At 34.5% G+C, this 13,268-nt stretch overlaps 1 protein-coding gene across 3 annotated transcripts in view; it reads left to right on the top strand.

Moving 5' to 3' along the window:
* The window catches only part of LOC140158474 (PDF receptor-like), a 156,606-nt gene extending 143,543 nt beyond the window's left edge, over positions 1–13,063 (top strand). For all 3 annotated transcript variants that reach the window (XM_072181569.1, XM_072181570.1, XM_072181568.1), the window contains 6 exons: positions 2,128–2,284; positions 3,620–3,753; positions 4,514–4,599; positions 8,916–9,051; positions 11,399–11,440; positions 11,948–13,063. In XM_072181569.1, the coding sequence (XP_072037670.1) occupies positions 2,128–2,284; positions 3,620–3,753; positions 4,514–4,599; positions 8,916–9,051; positions 11,399–11,440; positions 11,948–12,217 (825 nt within the window). In that variant the 3' untranslated portion in view covers positions 12,218–13,063. The remainder of the gene's footprint in view (positions 1–2,127; positions 2,285–3,619; positions 3,754–4,513; positions 4,600–8,915; positions 9,052–11,398; positions 11,441–11,947) is intronic.
* The last annotated feature ends 205 nt before the right edge of the window (positions 13,064–13,268 follow it).

The following is a 13,268-nucleotide window of genomic DNA, read 5'->3' as shown; positions in this document are numbered from 1 at the left end:
TCATTACTCCATCAAAAGGGTAAACCCAAGCTACCAGCTCACTCACTCTTCTAATCAAGCATTTGCATTTCATTTCAAAAATCACCAACGTCCATGCATCTTTCACGCAAGATGCCCTTTCTCCAACTCCTCGACTGACTTCGCCATCTGTATGTAATTCTACTGTGCCAGAGTTGAACAACTTTTTACCGGCCTCAGAGGATGAAGTTCGCAAATTAGTCATGTCTTCTCCATCTAAGCATTGCCAATTGGATCCGATTCCTACTTCGAATCCCAAGGACCACATTGATCTTCTCCTCCGAACCATAACAAAGGTTGTAAATTTATCTCTTGAAACATCTACTTTTCCAGTCAAATTTAAAAGTGCTGTTGTTAAGCCATTGCTAAAGAAGGCAACTCTTGATTCTGAAAATCTCAGAAATTATCGACCTGTATCAAATTTAACTTTGGTGTCAAAAATTATTGAAAAAATTGTAGCATCTCGTCTGAACAATCACTTTGAAACGCACAACCTTCTGGAAAAGTACCAGTCCGCGCTCAAAAAATTTCACTGAACTGAAACAGCACTTTTGAAGGTTCAAAATGATATCTTATGTGAACTTGATCAAAAACGTGCTGTGTTCTTAGTTCTTCTGGATTTGTCTGCGGCCTTTGACACCATTGATCACAATATTCTTCTTTCGCGTCTTGAATCCTTGGGTGTCAAAAGCCCACCCCTTCAATGGGTTTTGTCATATTTGTCATGTAGAAATCAATCTGTCAGCATATACTCTGTCATCTGCGGTAGACCTACCATTTGGAGTACCAAAAAGCTCTGTGTTAGGCCCCATATTTTCACTATATATGCGTCACATGTTATGGAAATTGCTCGGCATCATAACTTGAATGTTCATACTTATGCAGATGATACGCAGCTTTACCTTTCTTTTGATGTAAATAAACCTAAAGAGGAAGACTTGGCTCGTCAGCGTATTGAAAACTGTATTTCTGATATACGATCATGGATGACAAAAAATAAACTAAAACTTAATGATGACTAAACTGAATTGCTCAGAGTATCTTCCAAAAACTTTCAAAGTAAGATTCAGCATAACAGTATTCAAATCGGATCTGCCACTATATCTTCTTCAACCAGTGTGCGGAATTTAGGCGTATGTTTTGAATCTACAATGTTAATGGATAATCACATTAAAAAAGTTTGTCAATCTGCTTATTTTCAAATCCGGAACCTATATAGTATTATGAAACTTCTGTCAAAGGATACTGCCTAAATACTACTTCACGCGTTCATTACCTCGCGCTTAGACAACGGAAATTTTCTACTAAATGGAATTACTGAACAACAGCTTAGAAAACTTCAATTTGTACAGAACCCTGCCGCACGCGTTTTGACAAACACTCACAAATATGATCATATCACACCCATTCTTATGAATCTGCACTGGATTTCCGTACGTGAAAGAATTGAATTTAAAACTCTTCTTCTCACATGGAGAGGATTAAACAACATTGCACCATCTTACATCTTACATCACTGACCTTCTCGTTCTATACACCCCTGCACGTACTCTAAGATCGTCAGACAAATGTCTATTAAAAATTCCGCGATCTAATTATTCTCTGGGAGACCGTGCTTTTTCTACTGTTGCACCAAAACTTTGGAACTCGCTTCCCTATAATCTGAGACAATCAATTTCTGTTGGTCAGTTGCAATCTGGACTCAAGACTTTCTTATTCAATACTGCGTGTAATGTCAACTAATGTTTGTTTATCATACTCGTTATTTTTGTTTTACATGTATTAAGGATTCTTTGGTTCATATTGATTGTATTTTGTATGAAATTGTATAGAGCTAACAATTGGGATAGTTGATTTGTTTTATTCAGCTATACTTTTTGTTAACTCTGTTTTCATATATACTTATATTCTTGTTTGTATGTGTATCTAGTTTTCTGCGCCTTGGATTAGATTTAATTTTCTAGATAAATGGCGCATTACAAATGCTTATTATTTATTATTAAATGTGTTTGGTCAAAATTAGGCAATATAATCTCGTCATTTACATAATAATCGCATATGTATTATCCGATGATTGACGTTTTCATCGTTTTTTGCTTTTTATTGTAGCCAACATTGTGCCGGCTTGTGGTGACTTTACTGGAGTATTTCATTATGTGTAACATATTTTGGATGTTTGTAGAAGGGTTGTATCTAACCAATACCTTATCGGTGGCAGTATTCAGCAGAAAGACACATTTTATACATTACGTCATCATCGGTTGGGGTATGTATGATCAAAGGACAACCAAAAGCTACACACCTCACAAAAATAAAGTACCCACTTATTTAAGTGGTCATAATTGCTAACATGAGTAACAAGCAATAACATATCTATAGACGTGTGGAGAATATTGTAAGGTGCAGAGTAGTACCGCACTCTATTGTTTAATAAACTTTCTTTTTGGGAGGTGTTTTACTTTTATCAACTGAATTTTTAAGTGTGTTAGTTTTTGTGATGCCCAAAGTGGGCGCATCAAAAACATTATACTTTATGATTACAAGTAAACTTGACACTTTTCATGATCGACTGGTTAGTGCACGAAACAATTATTTTCACAATATTTAAAATATGTGAAAAAACACTACAATGGCAAATTTCTACGAGACAGATGCGAATTAGCTTGTAGACATACAATGTTATTTTTTGCCTTTATACAAACTTTACATGAAGTATGGAATATTTGTTCGCACAATTCCAAGACTAGTATAGAAGGGGTCTGCGTAAACCGCACGGGCTATATATATATTAATTGGGTGTGTCGGGAGATGATGTCAAATAATTGCTTGGTAAAAATGTGCTTTTTATGAGTTTACATTATGGGGCTCATAATGTAGTTAATTTGCCTAAAATGACGGATTTTGGGAGACTGAATTTAAGTTTTGTGGGGGACACAATTTCTGATTTCTGAACGTCCCTTTTTTTAAGTCCGGTCGAACGCTGTAAATTCCACGTCATTACCGAATGTTTTCAAAAAAGCGTTTTTATCATATCCAGGTACGTTAAAATAACGTTTTTAATTTGTCACTGTGCAACCTAAGTACAACGTCAGCGAACGTCGTAGTTTGTTGGCTGGCTGGAACATTTGGCCCCAGGGAGCCATTCAAACTTTCAGAGTACGCCCAACTTTTAAGAGCCATATTTTTTAAAGCTCCTCCCACTTTCAACGCTGAGTGCATTACAAGTGAATTTCAGTTCTGACCAACACTTGATGGTACGTATTTATATTCAGTAAATATCACCTCAACCTCAATAAATTTAATAATATTAGAACAATGTTGACTAAAATCAGAAATTCTACCCAAAAAACACAAATTAAATCCCCTTAAATCCGCCATTTTTGGCTAATTTACTACATTATGAGCACCATAATGTAAACTCATAGAGAAAACATTTTCAATCACAAATTATTTTACACCATCTCCCGACAAACCTAAATAAATATTTAGCCCGTGTAGTTTATGCAGACCCCTTTCAGACTAGTCTTGGCACTTCGTGAAGAAATATTCCATATCAAGTCTGTATCTTACGCTTTTGGTGTGTATAATGTTTTGTCAACAGTTTCACCCGTGATAGCCGTTGTTACTTGGTCAACTCTGATGCACTGCTCTAAAAGTAAATCACCTTGTTGGGACGACTACTATTATCTGCCTTATTTCTGGGTTATTCGAGGACCAATGATATCAGCCGTTATAGTGAGTATGTCTTCACTGTACCCAAAAGACAGTTGCATGTCCGGTGGTGGCTTTTGGAGCTTTATACAGTACACCTGGACATGTTTCTGGGGTCACGGACACGCCCTGAATATACTAGTATATAGTATCACACGATGATAAAAATGGTTATTCTGTCCTCCAGAGTACAGTACCCCGTGTAACAATGTTTTTATTCCATAAAGATGTGTTTTGTCATTCAAATTTGACCAATGCGTTGTTAAAGACTAACATTTTAATATCATCAGATTAGATAGCAGGAAGATTTAGAATTATTTTAACTTGTATAAATAGAGAAAAAGTAGATGGATATAAAGTAAGAGTAAGACTATTTCTATTTATGTGTTTCAAAACGGTCACAAGGTCCCAACAAGTAACATACAGTATTTAAGCAAAAGTTACCAAAAAGCCTGTTACAACGTGTTAACCGGTTTCAAATGATGAATAGTAGAATATGTTGCTGAAGCCTGCTTTATATTTCAAAGTCAAATTTGGACGGGCAGATCGATTCAAATGACAGGAAAATCTTGATTTCTAGGTTAGACAATAAGCAAAATGCAACCAAACGAAAGAGTAACATATAGCCATTGCGGTAAGGAAAAGAGAATTTATGTTGTGCTGTCAAAAAGACGGAGTAAGCAAAACAGTAAGTAAATAGCGCAGTCACAAATTTGCATATAGATGACTTTATGAATAGTTGCGGCACATGAGTCTGTGATTTATCCTATTCTCCTTTTAACAGGTTAACACCGTATTTTTGATCAACATTGTCAGGATATTGCTGACTAAATTGAGAGCTAGTAACACACATGAAGTGGTACAGTTAAGGTAACATGTATTATTCTTTTCCTTCCATCCTATCTTAAGAAAATAATACATTTCTTGCATGCATGCTATCGTACTACTCAATACTGATGGAAAAATATAATGCCAATTTATGGTATTAAAGCTTGCAATCATTTACGGTATATAATATACCCCTACATTATGCTGCCAAACTCCGGATAACCCCGCAAACCGCAGGTCTATGGCATTGTATGCCGGTACTTTGCCACTGATAGAGAGCGAGTTTATCGTGTATTTGTATTTATTTTTTACTTTCGTTGTTGTTGTCTTCAGTGTAAAGTCGTTTTTACCATGATCTTTGCGAATGTAAAATATTGTGCTGAAATTCCTTTTCCACAATTTCCACAATATAATTGCTGGTCCCCGAATTATGATTTCAGACAATATTGACCAGTCAAATTGTATTTCAACCTAGCACTAATAGCAATAGAACCCATTTGTGTGTTCTTATACTTAAAAATATCACAGAGTAACACTATACCATTGTAGAGTGGAAAAGGGAACAAAGTTTCATACAGGAGACAAAATCTGAAAATTGTGGCAAAATATATACTTCCTTTAGTCACAAGTATTAGCCATATCATTCTTTAGCTTTCATTTATAGGCTAAAAACAGTTCCAGGTCATCCGGGGAAATATTTCAGAATGTTTTGATTTTGTTCAAACTCATTCCAGGTTATTCCTCTATTATATTAAACTGTATGATGTTAATTTAATCTCCCTCGACCACTTTAGTGCAACCCTCTACACGTGGACCCTTCACAGTTTTAGCTGATTAATGTGCTATGGGATGTCATAGATGAGATGGTACAACCAGCACATTTTTTTTATATACGATAAAATTTATCACATTAAAAAAAAAAATTGAAGCATTCTGAAATACTTTCCCCGTGATGACCTTGAACATTTAATACCATTATAGCCACTAAACTACACATACTATACAAAAGTATTGCAACATAGATGAAAGAAGAAGTATTCCGCAAACTGTAAGTTGAACATTGATTTAATATCCTGTCGATACCACATGGCGTACTGGATAAAGTGTTCTTTGCGTGAAATAAGAAAGATTAGCCAAATAAATGGGATGGAATGTATCACTATAGATTATCAATCTATGGTATATATCACTTGTGGTGACATCATGCGCCTATTACAGTGCTTACAATGGTGAAAACAGGGAAATCCGTTTTAATGCAGAGACAAAGAATCTTTAGTCCACAAAATGTCCACATGCCATTAAAATGGTTGCCAAATTGGTTTTTGCAAGGTATCAGTAGAATGCTTTAAAGGAAGGAAGAACTTTGATTGGACGACTGGTTGACGTCTTGCAAGGTGTAGTAGATTCAGGAATTTCATATTGCAATAATATGGTCACATGGTAACTCCGTAAAGAACATAATGTCATTTAAACACATAATGAATACAAAAGACAATTTTTTCAAGGTCATTTGATGCCTTATTGGGTAGCAAAGTGACCTTTCTTTCTTCTGAGTCCCCCAACAGACCTTGAAGGGCTTTGTCTTCCAAAGCTGGTAACTTCTTCCACCCGTCACATCCATGAATCATTTTCCCACCACTTTATTATCTTAATTTTACTTATTTCAAGCAACTTAACATTTCCATCCAGTACGGAATGCCCGGACGGCATGTAAAATTGACAGGATATTAGATCAAATTATGTTCAACTTACAGTTTCCGGAATTCATCTTTCTTTTTCCAGCATTGTTGCAATACTTTTGTATAGTGTGTGTATTTTCCAGTAGATTTAGTTAATAATTATATTTGGTTGTCCTTATGACTAAAGGATTATTAAAGTTGGTATATGTTTTGCCACCATAATTATTAAAATAGAACATTTTCAATGTTTGACCCCCCTTATTTTCTGTGTCCCACTCTTCATATTATGGTGTACTTTTGATATATTATTTTGTGATATTAAAATGGTTTCTGTTAAAGTTAGTGCTAGGTCAGGCCAAATGTTTTCTGAATTTGACTGACTAATAAGAAAGTTCTGATCTGCGGACACCAAACAATTAACAACCAATGAAAAATAAAAATAAAATATGAATATATGAATGAATGAATATACAGTACTAGCAAAAGAATTAAGGTACCAGTTGTGTTCACCACTGTGTATCCTAAATAAAGACAAATGTGTCAAAATTAAAACAAGCAGTCGATGCCTGTACCCGTTAGCTCTGATTTAAGACCTTATTTGTTGAAATTGGTTGAGAATTAAAGAAACGGTGATCCAAAACCTAATGAAGATACGAAATAAAAAGTTGCACTTTTGTGTTCAAATCAATGAAAGCACAACGCTAGTTTTTCGTCCTAATCAATGACAGCACGGCGCTAGTTCACTTTTACATTTGCATCTTCTTTGGGTTTTTGGATCGCCATGTCTTTATTTCTTAAACAATTTCAACGAATGAGGTCTTAAATTCGAGCTAAAAGATGCAGCTATTGGCTGTTGGTTCCAATTATGACATATCTGCCTTTGTTTAGGATATACAGGGGGTGAACGTAACTGGTACCTTAATTATTTGGCTTACTGTATATGAATATATGAATATACAGCCTCAAAAAAAATTGTACAAGTTTAAAGCGCCCTCTTTGGCGATTAGAAAATACCCTTGTGACATGATGCTTATATCAACGTCAAGGGCACCGTCTAAGCTCTCAAATACCGTTTATTCTGTTCAATTTGCTCTGTTTAAACTCGAGGGCTCGTGCATTAGACGCATCAACACCGGTGCGCGTGCATTATTTTGTCTAATTTCATTATTTTGTCTAATTTCATTAATTTGTCAAATTTCATGAACTTGTCAAAGTTCATTAACCCATAAGTGTGTAATATGTTTGTCTTTTAACATGTCTTGAATAACAAAAAGAACAGTGTTTACCATGGTAAAATCATTGACATGCACATGTATTTAATTTTACAGCAGAATGTGAAATATTTATTTATCGTTTAATTTGTCGTAAGAGGAAAAAGAGGATCAGTATACTTTTATCATAATAAAACATTAAAAACAATTTGGTATTGTTGTGTAATTGATGCATTCTTTTGATTTCACGAAGGAACTCTTGATAAACTTGATGCTATCATTGATTTACATGTACAGCCCTCTTCCCTACTAAAAGTGGCACAATTGTGATTTTACACTTTCGTTGCTACCCAGCAAACACAAAACGTTTTCAACATCATTCGCAAAAGGTTATAAAAGGTTGTCAGAAAACGTTTAAATGTCGGGTTATATAAAGAGTATTATTAAGAGTATAAAACGTTTTCATAACCTTAAAAAACATTTTTGATAATCTACTGCTCAGCAAACAAAAATGTTTTACAGAAAACGTTTAAATGTCGGGTTATATAAAGGGTATAAAAACGTTTTAATAACATTCCAAAAACATTCTTGAAAACTTGATACAAAACATTCTAAACAGAATGTTATTTTGGGGTTGAAAAATATTTTGCGAAAAATGTTTGCCCAAAATATTTTCAATAACGTTTTAAAAACGTTTTCATGACCTTTATATAACCCGACATTTATATGTTATTAAAAAGTTTTGAAAAAAACATTTTAAGAACATTTCTGTGTTTGCTGGGTTCAAACATTTTAACATAATGTTATTTAAGTATTGACACAATATTTGGCAAAAATGTTTGTAAAAATAGTTTACAATAACATTTTTTGAAAACATTGAAAAATATTGTTGTAGTGTGTTTTCATACAAAACGTTTTAAAACGTTATTATGACCTTTATATAACCCGACATTTTAATGTTATTGAAACGTTTTTACCTAAACCAAAAGCCAAAATATAACTTATTTAAAACGTTTTTAAAACGTTTTTGTGTTTGCTGGGTAAGTAAGCATATCTCGAGATTAAAACAAGCAAATTGAACAGACTAAACGGCATTTGAGAGCTAATACTATGCCCTTGACGTCGAATTTGATATCAAAAGTTTTATCATCGTGAGCATAGGAGCCGTTCTTTGGAAATTCGTGCAATTTCAAAAATGACAAATTATGAATTGACCACGCAAAGGTCAATGCATGGTATCAGCTTATTATGTGGCCTGAAGCAACCCGTACAGGAATCATTGTACACTTAATAAAAATGATTTTGCCATAAACTCATCAGACTCTGAGTAAATGGGGATGGAACTACTGGAGACTTTTTAATTTGGCTGTGTTTATATGAATATGCCTCAGTGAAGTTTCAGCATGACGCGCCGTGTCATTTATTGAAAATATCCTGACATTTTGACGTTTTATTTATTGTGTTGTAGAAAAGCGATGAAAGCAGTAGCTGTATTGTTTCCCTTGCTGGGGGTAACAAATATGATATTTCTCTGGGAGCCTACAAGTGGTGGTCCAGCAGCTCATGTATATCAAACAGCAAATGCGGTGCTCCAATCTTCACAGGTAAGTCAACAGTGGGATGTTCTGTACTTTGCTTCTTCTTCTGCTCCTTACTGTACAAACACCGCCCTCAACGGTCCTCCCCTGCTGCGCACGCAGAAGCCAAAAGAAAGTGACCAAAGGCTTTATGTAATTGTAGTGCTACTCTTGGCGCTCATCAACGATACAAACTGACAACCATACTATACACGAAGTATGTTTTGCTATCAATATCGAAGGGTAAGGGCCGGTGGTTCAAAGTGCTCTAATGAGAAATATATTGATAGTGTGAGCTTGAATCACTTTGTGTATGTTATTGTGGTTAAATGGTCATTTTAATCCTTAGCCAAAAACTCAATGAAATAATGGAAACTCTGCTATTTTGAAGGTTCACTTGGATTATGACGTCATTGTCATGCATCATGGTCCTTATTATGGTACCAATGAAAAGAAGATACCGATACCTATCCCATGGTCCCAAAGTCAATTTAAAATCCTAATGTCCAAATAGTGCTTGAGTTAAAACTTTAACTCAAGCACTATTTGGACATTTAGTTCATAAACAGTGCGTATAATTTTTTGTAATAATACACGTATGTGACAATTTTCAGATGTCTTATGTGCACCTTTGCGTGTCACTAAAGTTGCGAAATTTATAGAAATGTTATTAAATGTTGATAATTTTAAGTGGCTGTGTGATATCTTAAGAAATTGTAGGCACCTTTATAGAGTTTGTATGCGTTTTTGCATAGTTATTGTCGTGTCCTTTCATCAAGCTACAGCTAGGTAAAAATACAATTCAATTAAATGAATTTATATTTAAAATTAAATCCTACCCTTCTAAATAACACCATCCAACCAATTTCTTTTCTGATTAACATAAAACATAATACCGTTTTTAAACATTTTTTTAAACATAATATCATTAAATTAACATTAGTGAGTCAGGTGTGTACTTTCATCAAGCTGTAGCTAAGTGAAAATAACGACAAGTCAATTAAATGGATTTACATTTTGAATGAAAACCTACCTATTAAAATAACTCGCAGTAACATAATTATTTTCTGATAATAGTATTGATTTGGTATTAGTGAACCAGGTGTGTACTTTCATCAAGCTGTAGCTGGGTTTAAAAAAATCGAGTCAAATGTACTTTCAAAGTCTATATATTAATAGTTGGCAGATATTTAGTTTTGGCAGAAAAAACATCACATCACAATATAATGAGAATGGTGGACTAACGAACCGTTTGGTTAACATGCTTATTATTTGTAATATTTTTAATCGTGTGACCAATCATGTAAAATATTTTTAGAAAAAACAACACGTCCTGATACGCCGACATTAAAAAACTTGAAAATGAGAATTGCAGATAATATAAATAATGATATTGAATGTTTAAAGTTAAAGTTTCAAAACTAGTTTAACCAAGGTTAAATTCTTGGACCCTTTTTTAAGTATATATAAATGATAATTCATTAACAATAATAATATCATTAGTAAGGTATTTTTAAAAGATCATAAATGATACAAGAGGAAACTGAATGTAAACATAATAAGAATTAAGGACGGTTTAACCCACCCAATGTGTTACAATTTTTTATAAAACAAACGAGTTAACGAATGTCAGTTTAAAAAAATCGAAGAGTGCACCGACAAAGGAATCGAACATAAGGTACCGAATGACCTTGAAAATGTGAGCAACTATGACTTTTGACCCATACACAAAAGGCAAATCGACCTGTAATCTTTTGTGCCCCATTAGGTCTTACACGCACAAACATTACATTTCTGGGATCCATGGGGTCAGACGGATAAATTGACATGTTTGAAAGTGTTATTGGAATAAAATTAATTTTTGACCCCAACGCGATCCTATGGGGTCATTCGGGGATCTTTGTGTAGGTCACGGTCTCAAAACATTGGTTGGCAGACAACAGATTCGAGTTCAGCATACCAAAATTAACAAGCTGGTTGCCAACTTGTATGCAAACTTGCCGCTAGGGACGCGATTTTTAAAATATAGAACCATTATAATAGAGTTACGCATGGTAAACCAAAACAAACAAACGCATTGTGGATCAATTTAATTCCAATCAGGTTTGCAAATATCTAACGAGCTCTTACAGCAGCAGGCAACACCATGCTACATAATAATAGCGCCCACTACTAGACACATTGGGATCAGGACGCATTTTTTACAATTGTCAATTACTTCTCGAGTTTACTAACAGAGCTTAACAGTGTGGCGCTGTTCTTCGTATAGTTATTGTCCATGTAGGGCGAAGTACCGATTCTCTATAAAACAAATTGATATTCATTTTAATTTCCATTTCTTTGAGTTTATTATTATTATTAATTATCTCTACAGGGCATATTTCTGTCTGTAATCTACTGCTTTCTCAATGCTGAGGTTAGTAAAAGTCATAAAGGTCCATCTCTGTTGGTAATGAAGTTTAAAACTTTTGAATCAAATGGAAGAGGTTTAAACTACTACCTCGGAATTTTCAGACGGATCTCCAACTTTCATAAACGGGAGTAAGACTGTGAACTCCATCATCAGGTAATGGCCTTTTAAAGCTAATCTTGATCACAGTCTCGTAGACTCCTGGAATGTTTTACCTGCGTATCCTTGTTAATCATTAAACGCAACGTTTAAACCACTTGCGGTCTCTGTCCAAGATCTTCAGGCTCGCTCGCACTGATGAGGAGGTAAGAGTAACTCCTTATGTTTGGATCAGAAGCTTTAAACTTCAATCAGTAAAAATAGTAAGCTCAGATGAACAGATTCAATATTCATTTCATTATTGTTCCTTAAACAGGTGGCATCGAAGCACTTGAATGTTCACCGTTTATTAGCAGTTATCTGAATGTGCTACATTTCTCAATACTTACGTGAATCTTGCTTTTACCTCATCAGGTGCAGTCGACTCTTCGTCGCAAGTTTACCAATCAAACCACTCTGACCTCTGTTACACGTCGTTTACGCGAAGCTCAGATGACGGCCAACGGGTCTTACGTTGTAGCGGCTTCTTCCGAAGTGGTGCTAGCGCTATCATTTAGGAAATGTATTCGAACACTTGTAGATCCAGTGTCGTCCAGTAATAATACACCGACTAAAATGCAATTGGAAATGGAAATTGATGACGGAAGTTTTGTAAATGATGAGAAATGTAAAACAGATGTGTAAAAAAAAAAAAGTGTTTTATGTATGTTTGATGGATTTATTGGCGCTGAACGGTTACGGGGACCATTTGCTAATACCTCATAATTAGTACGAGAGACTAATCTAAACAAGTATACTCTGGGAAGTAGTTCCATTTTAGGAGGAAACAGGAGCATGTGAAGAAAACTTAGACCTCAATGCGTGTGGACAGACTCTCCACACACTCTCTAAATGATGTGTTTTGTCAGCGTTTGTACAAGTTTGTAAAACAAAGTTTCTCATTGGGGTGGGGGAAAACACGATCGATCAGATTCATCCGTATGGATATGATCTGGACTGATATTCATTTACCTTGTTAACAATGTTAAAATCATCACGATTGATAAATTTTTCGTGTAATATGCGTGATTCAGACCTTTATTTAAAAGCATATATTACAAAAATTGGACTACTAAAATGATTTCAGTAGAATTATAAATGCATATATACCTTCATGGAGTGTTAACAAGAAACAATGTCTACTGGTCTAGGTCTAGTCTATTCATCGTATGTCCAGCATTCGCAAAAGGGTTTGGAAAGGTTTCCAGACAACGTTTAAATGTAGGGTTATATAAAGGGTGTATAACGATTATAATAGGGTTTCATAACATTCAATGATTTTAATAAGCTTCATGCAAAAATGTTTAGAAACAAATATATTATAACGACATTTGATATGGTATTTTGTTTTTCATAACGTTTTCATGACCTTTATAAACCCGACATTTAATGTTGTTAAAACGTTTTGAAGTAAACCAAAAACCCATTTGCTGGGTAATGTGGGTATAGACTAATTCTAGTCTAATCATATATTGTAATATTATAAGGGAAGCCGTGTAAATAAAATGATATTGATGTCTTTTATATACATAGCGTTTTCTTTAGAGTAGCATATTCTTGGTGATACATTTTAATATATAATATCTTGATTGTTGCAGACATGACAAGATATGCCAATATCATATCAATCATATCAGAACTTTTTCAAAGCTATATTAAAGCCATAGTGTACGGTCTTTTGGTATTTTTTTTCAAA

This window comes from Amphiura filiformis, chromosome 8 (assembly GCF_039555335.1).
Source record: "Amphiura filiformis chromosome 8, Afil_fr2py, whole genome shotgun sequence".
In the NCBI taxonomy this organism is placed as follows: Eukaryota; Metazoa; Echinodermata; class Ophiuroidea; order Amphilepidida; family Amphiuridae; genus Amphiura; species Amphiura filiformis.
Note: the sequence above shows the minus strand (reverse complement) of the source record. Positions and strands in the feature narration are given on the sequence as shown.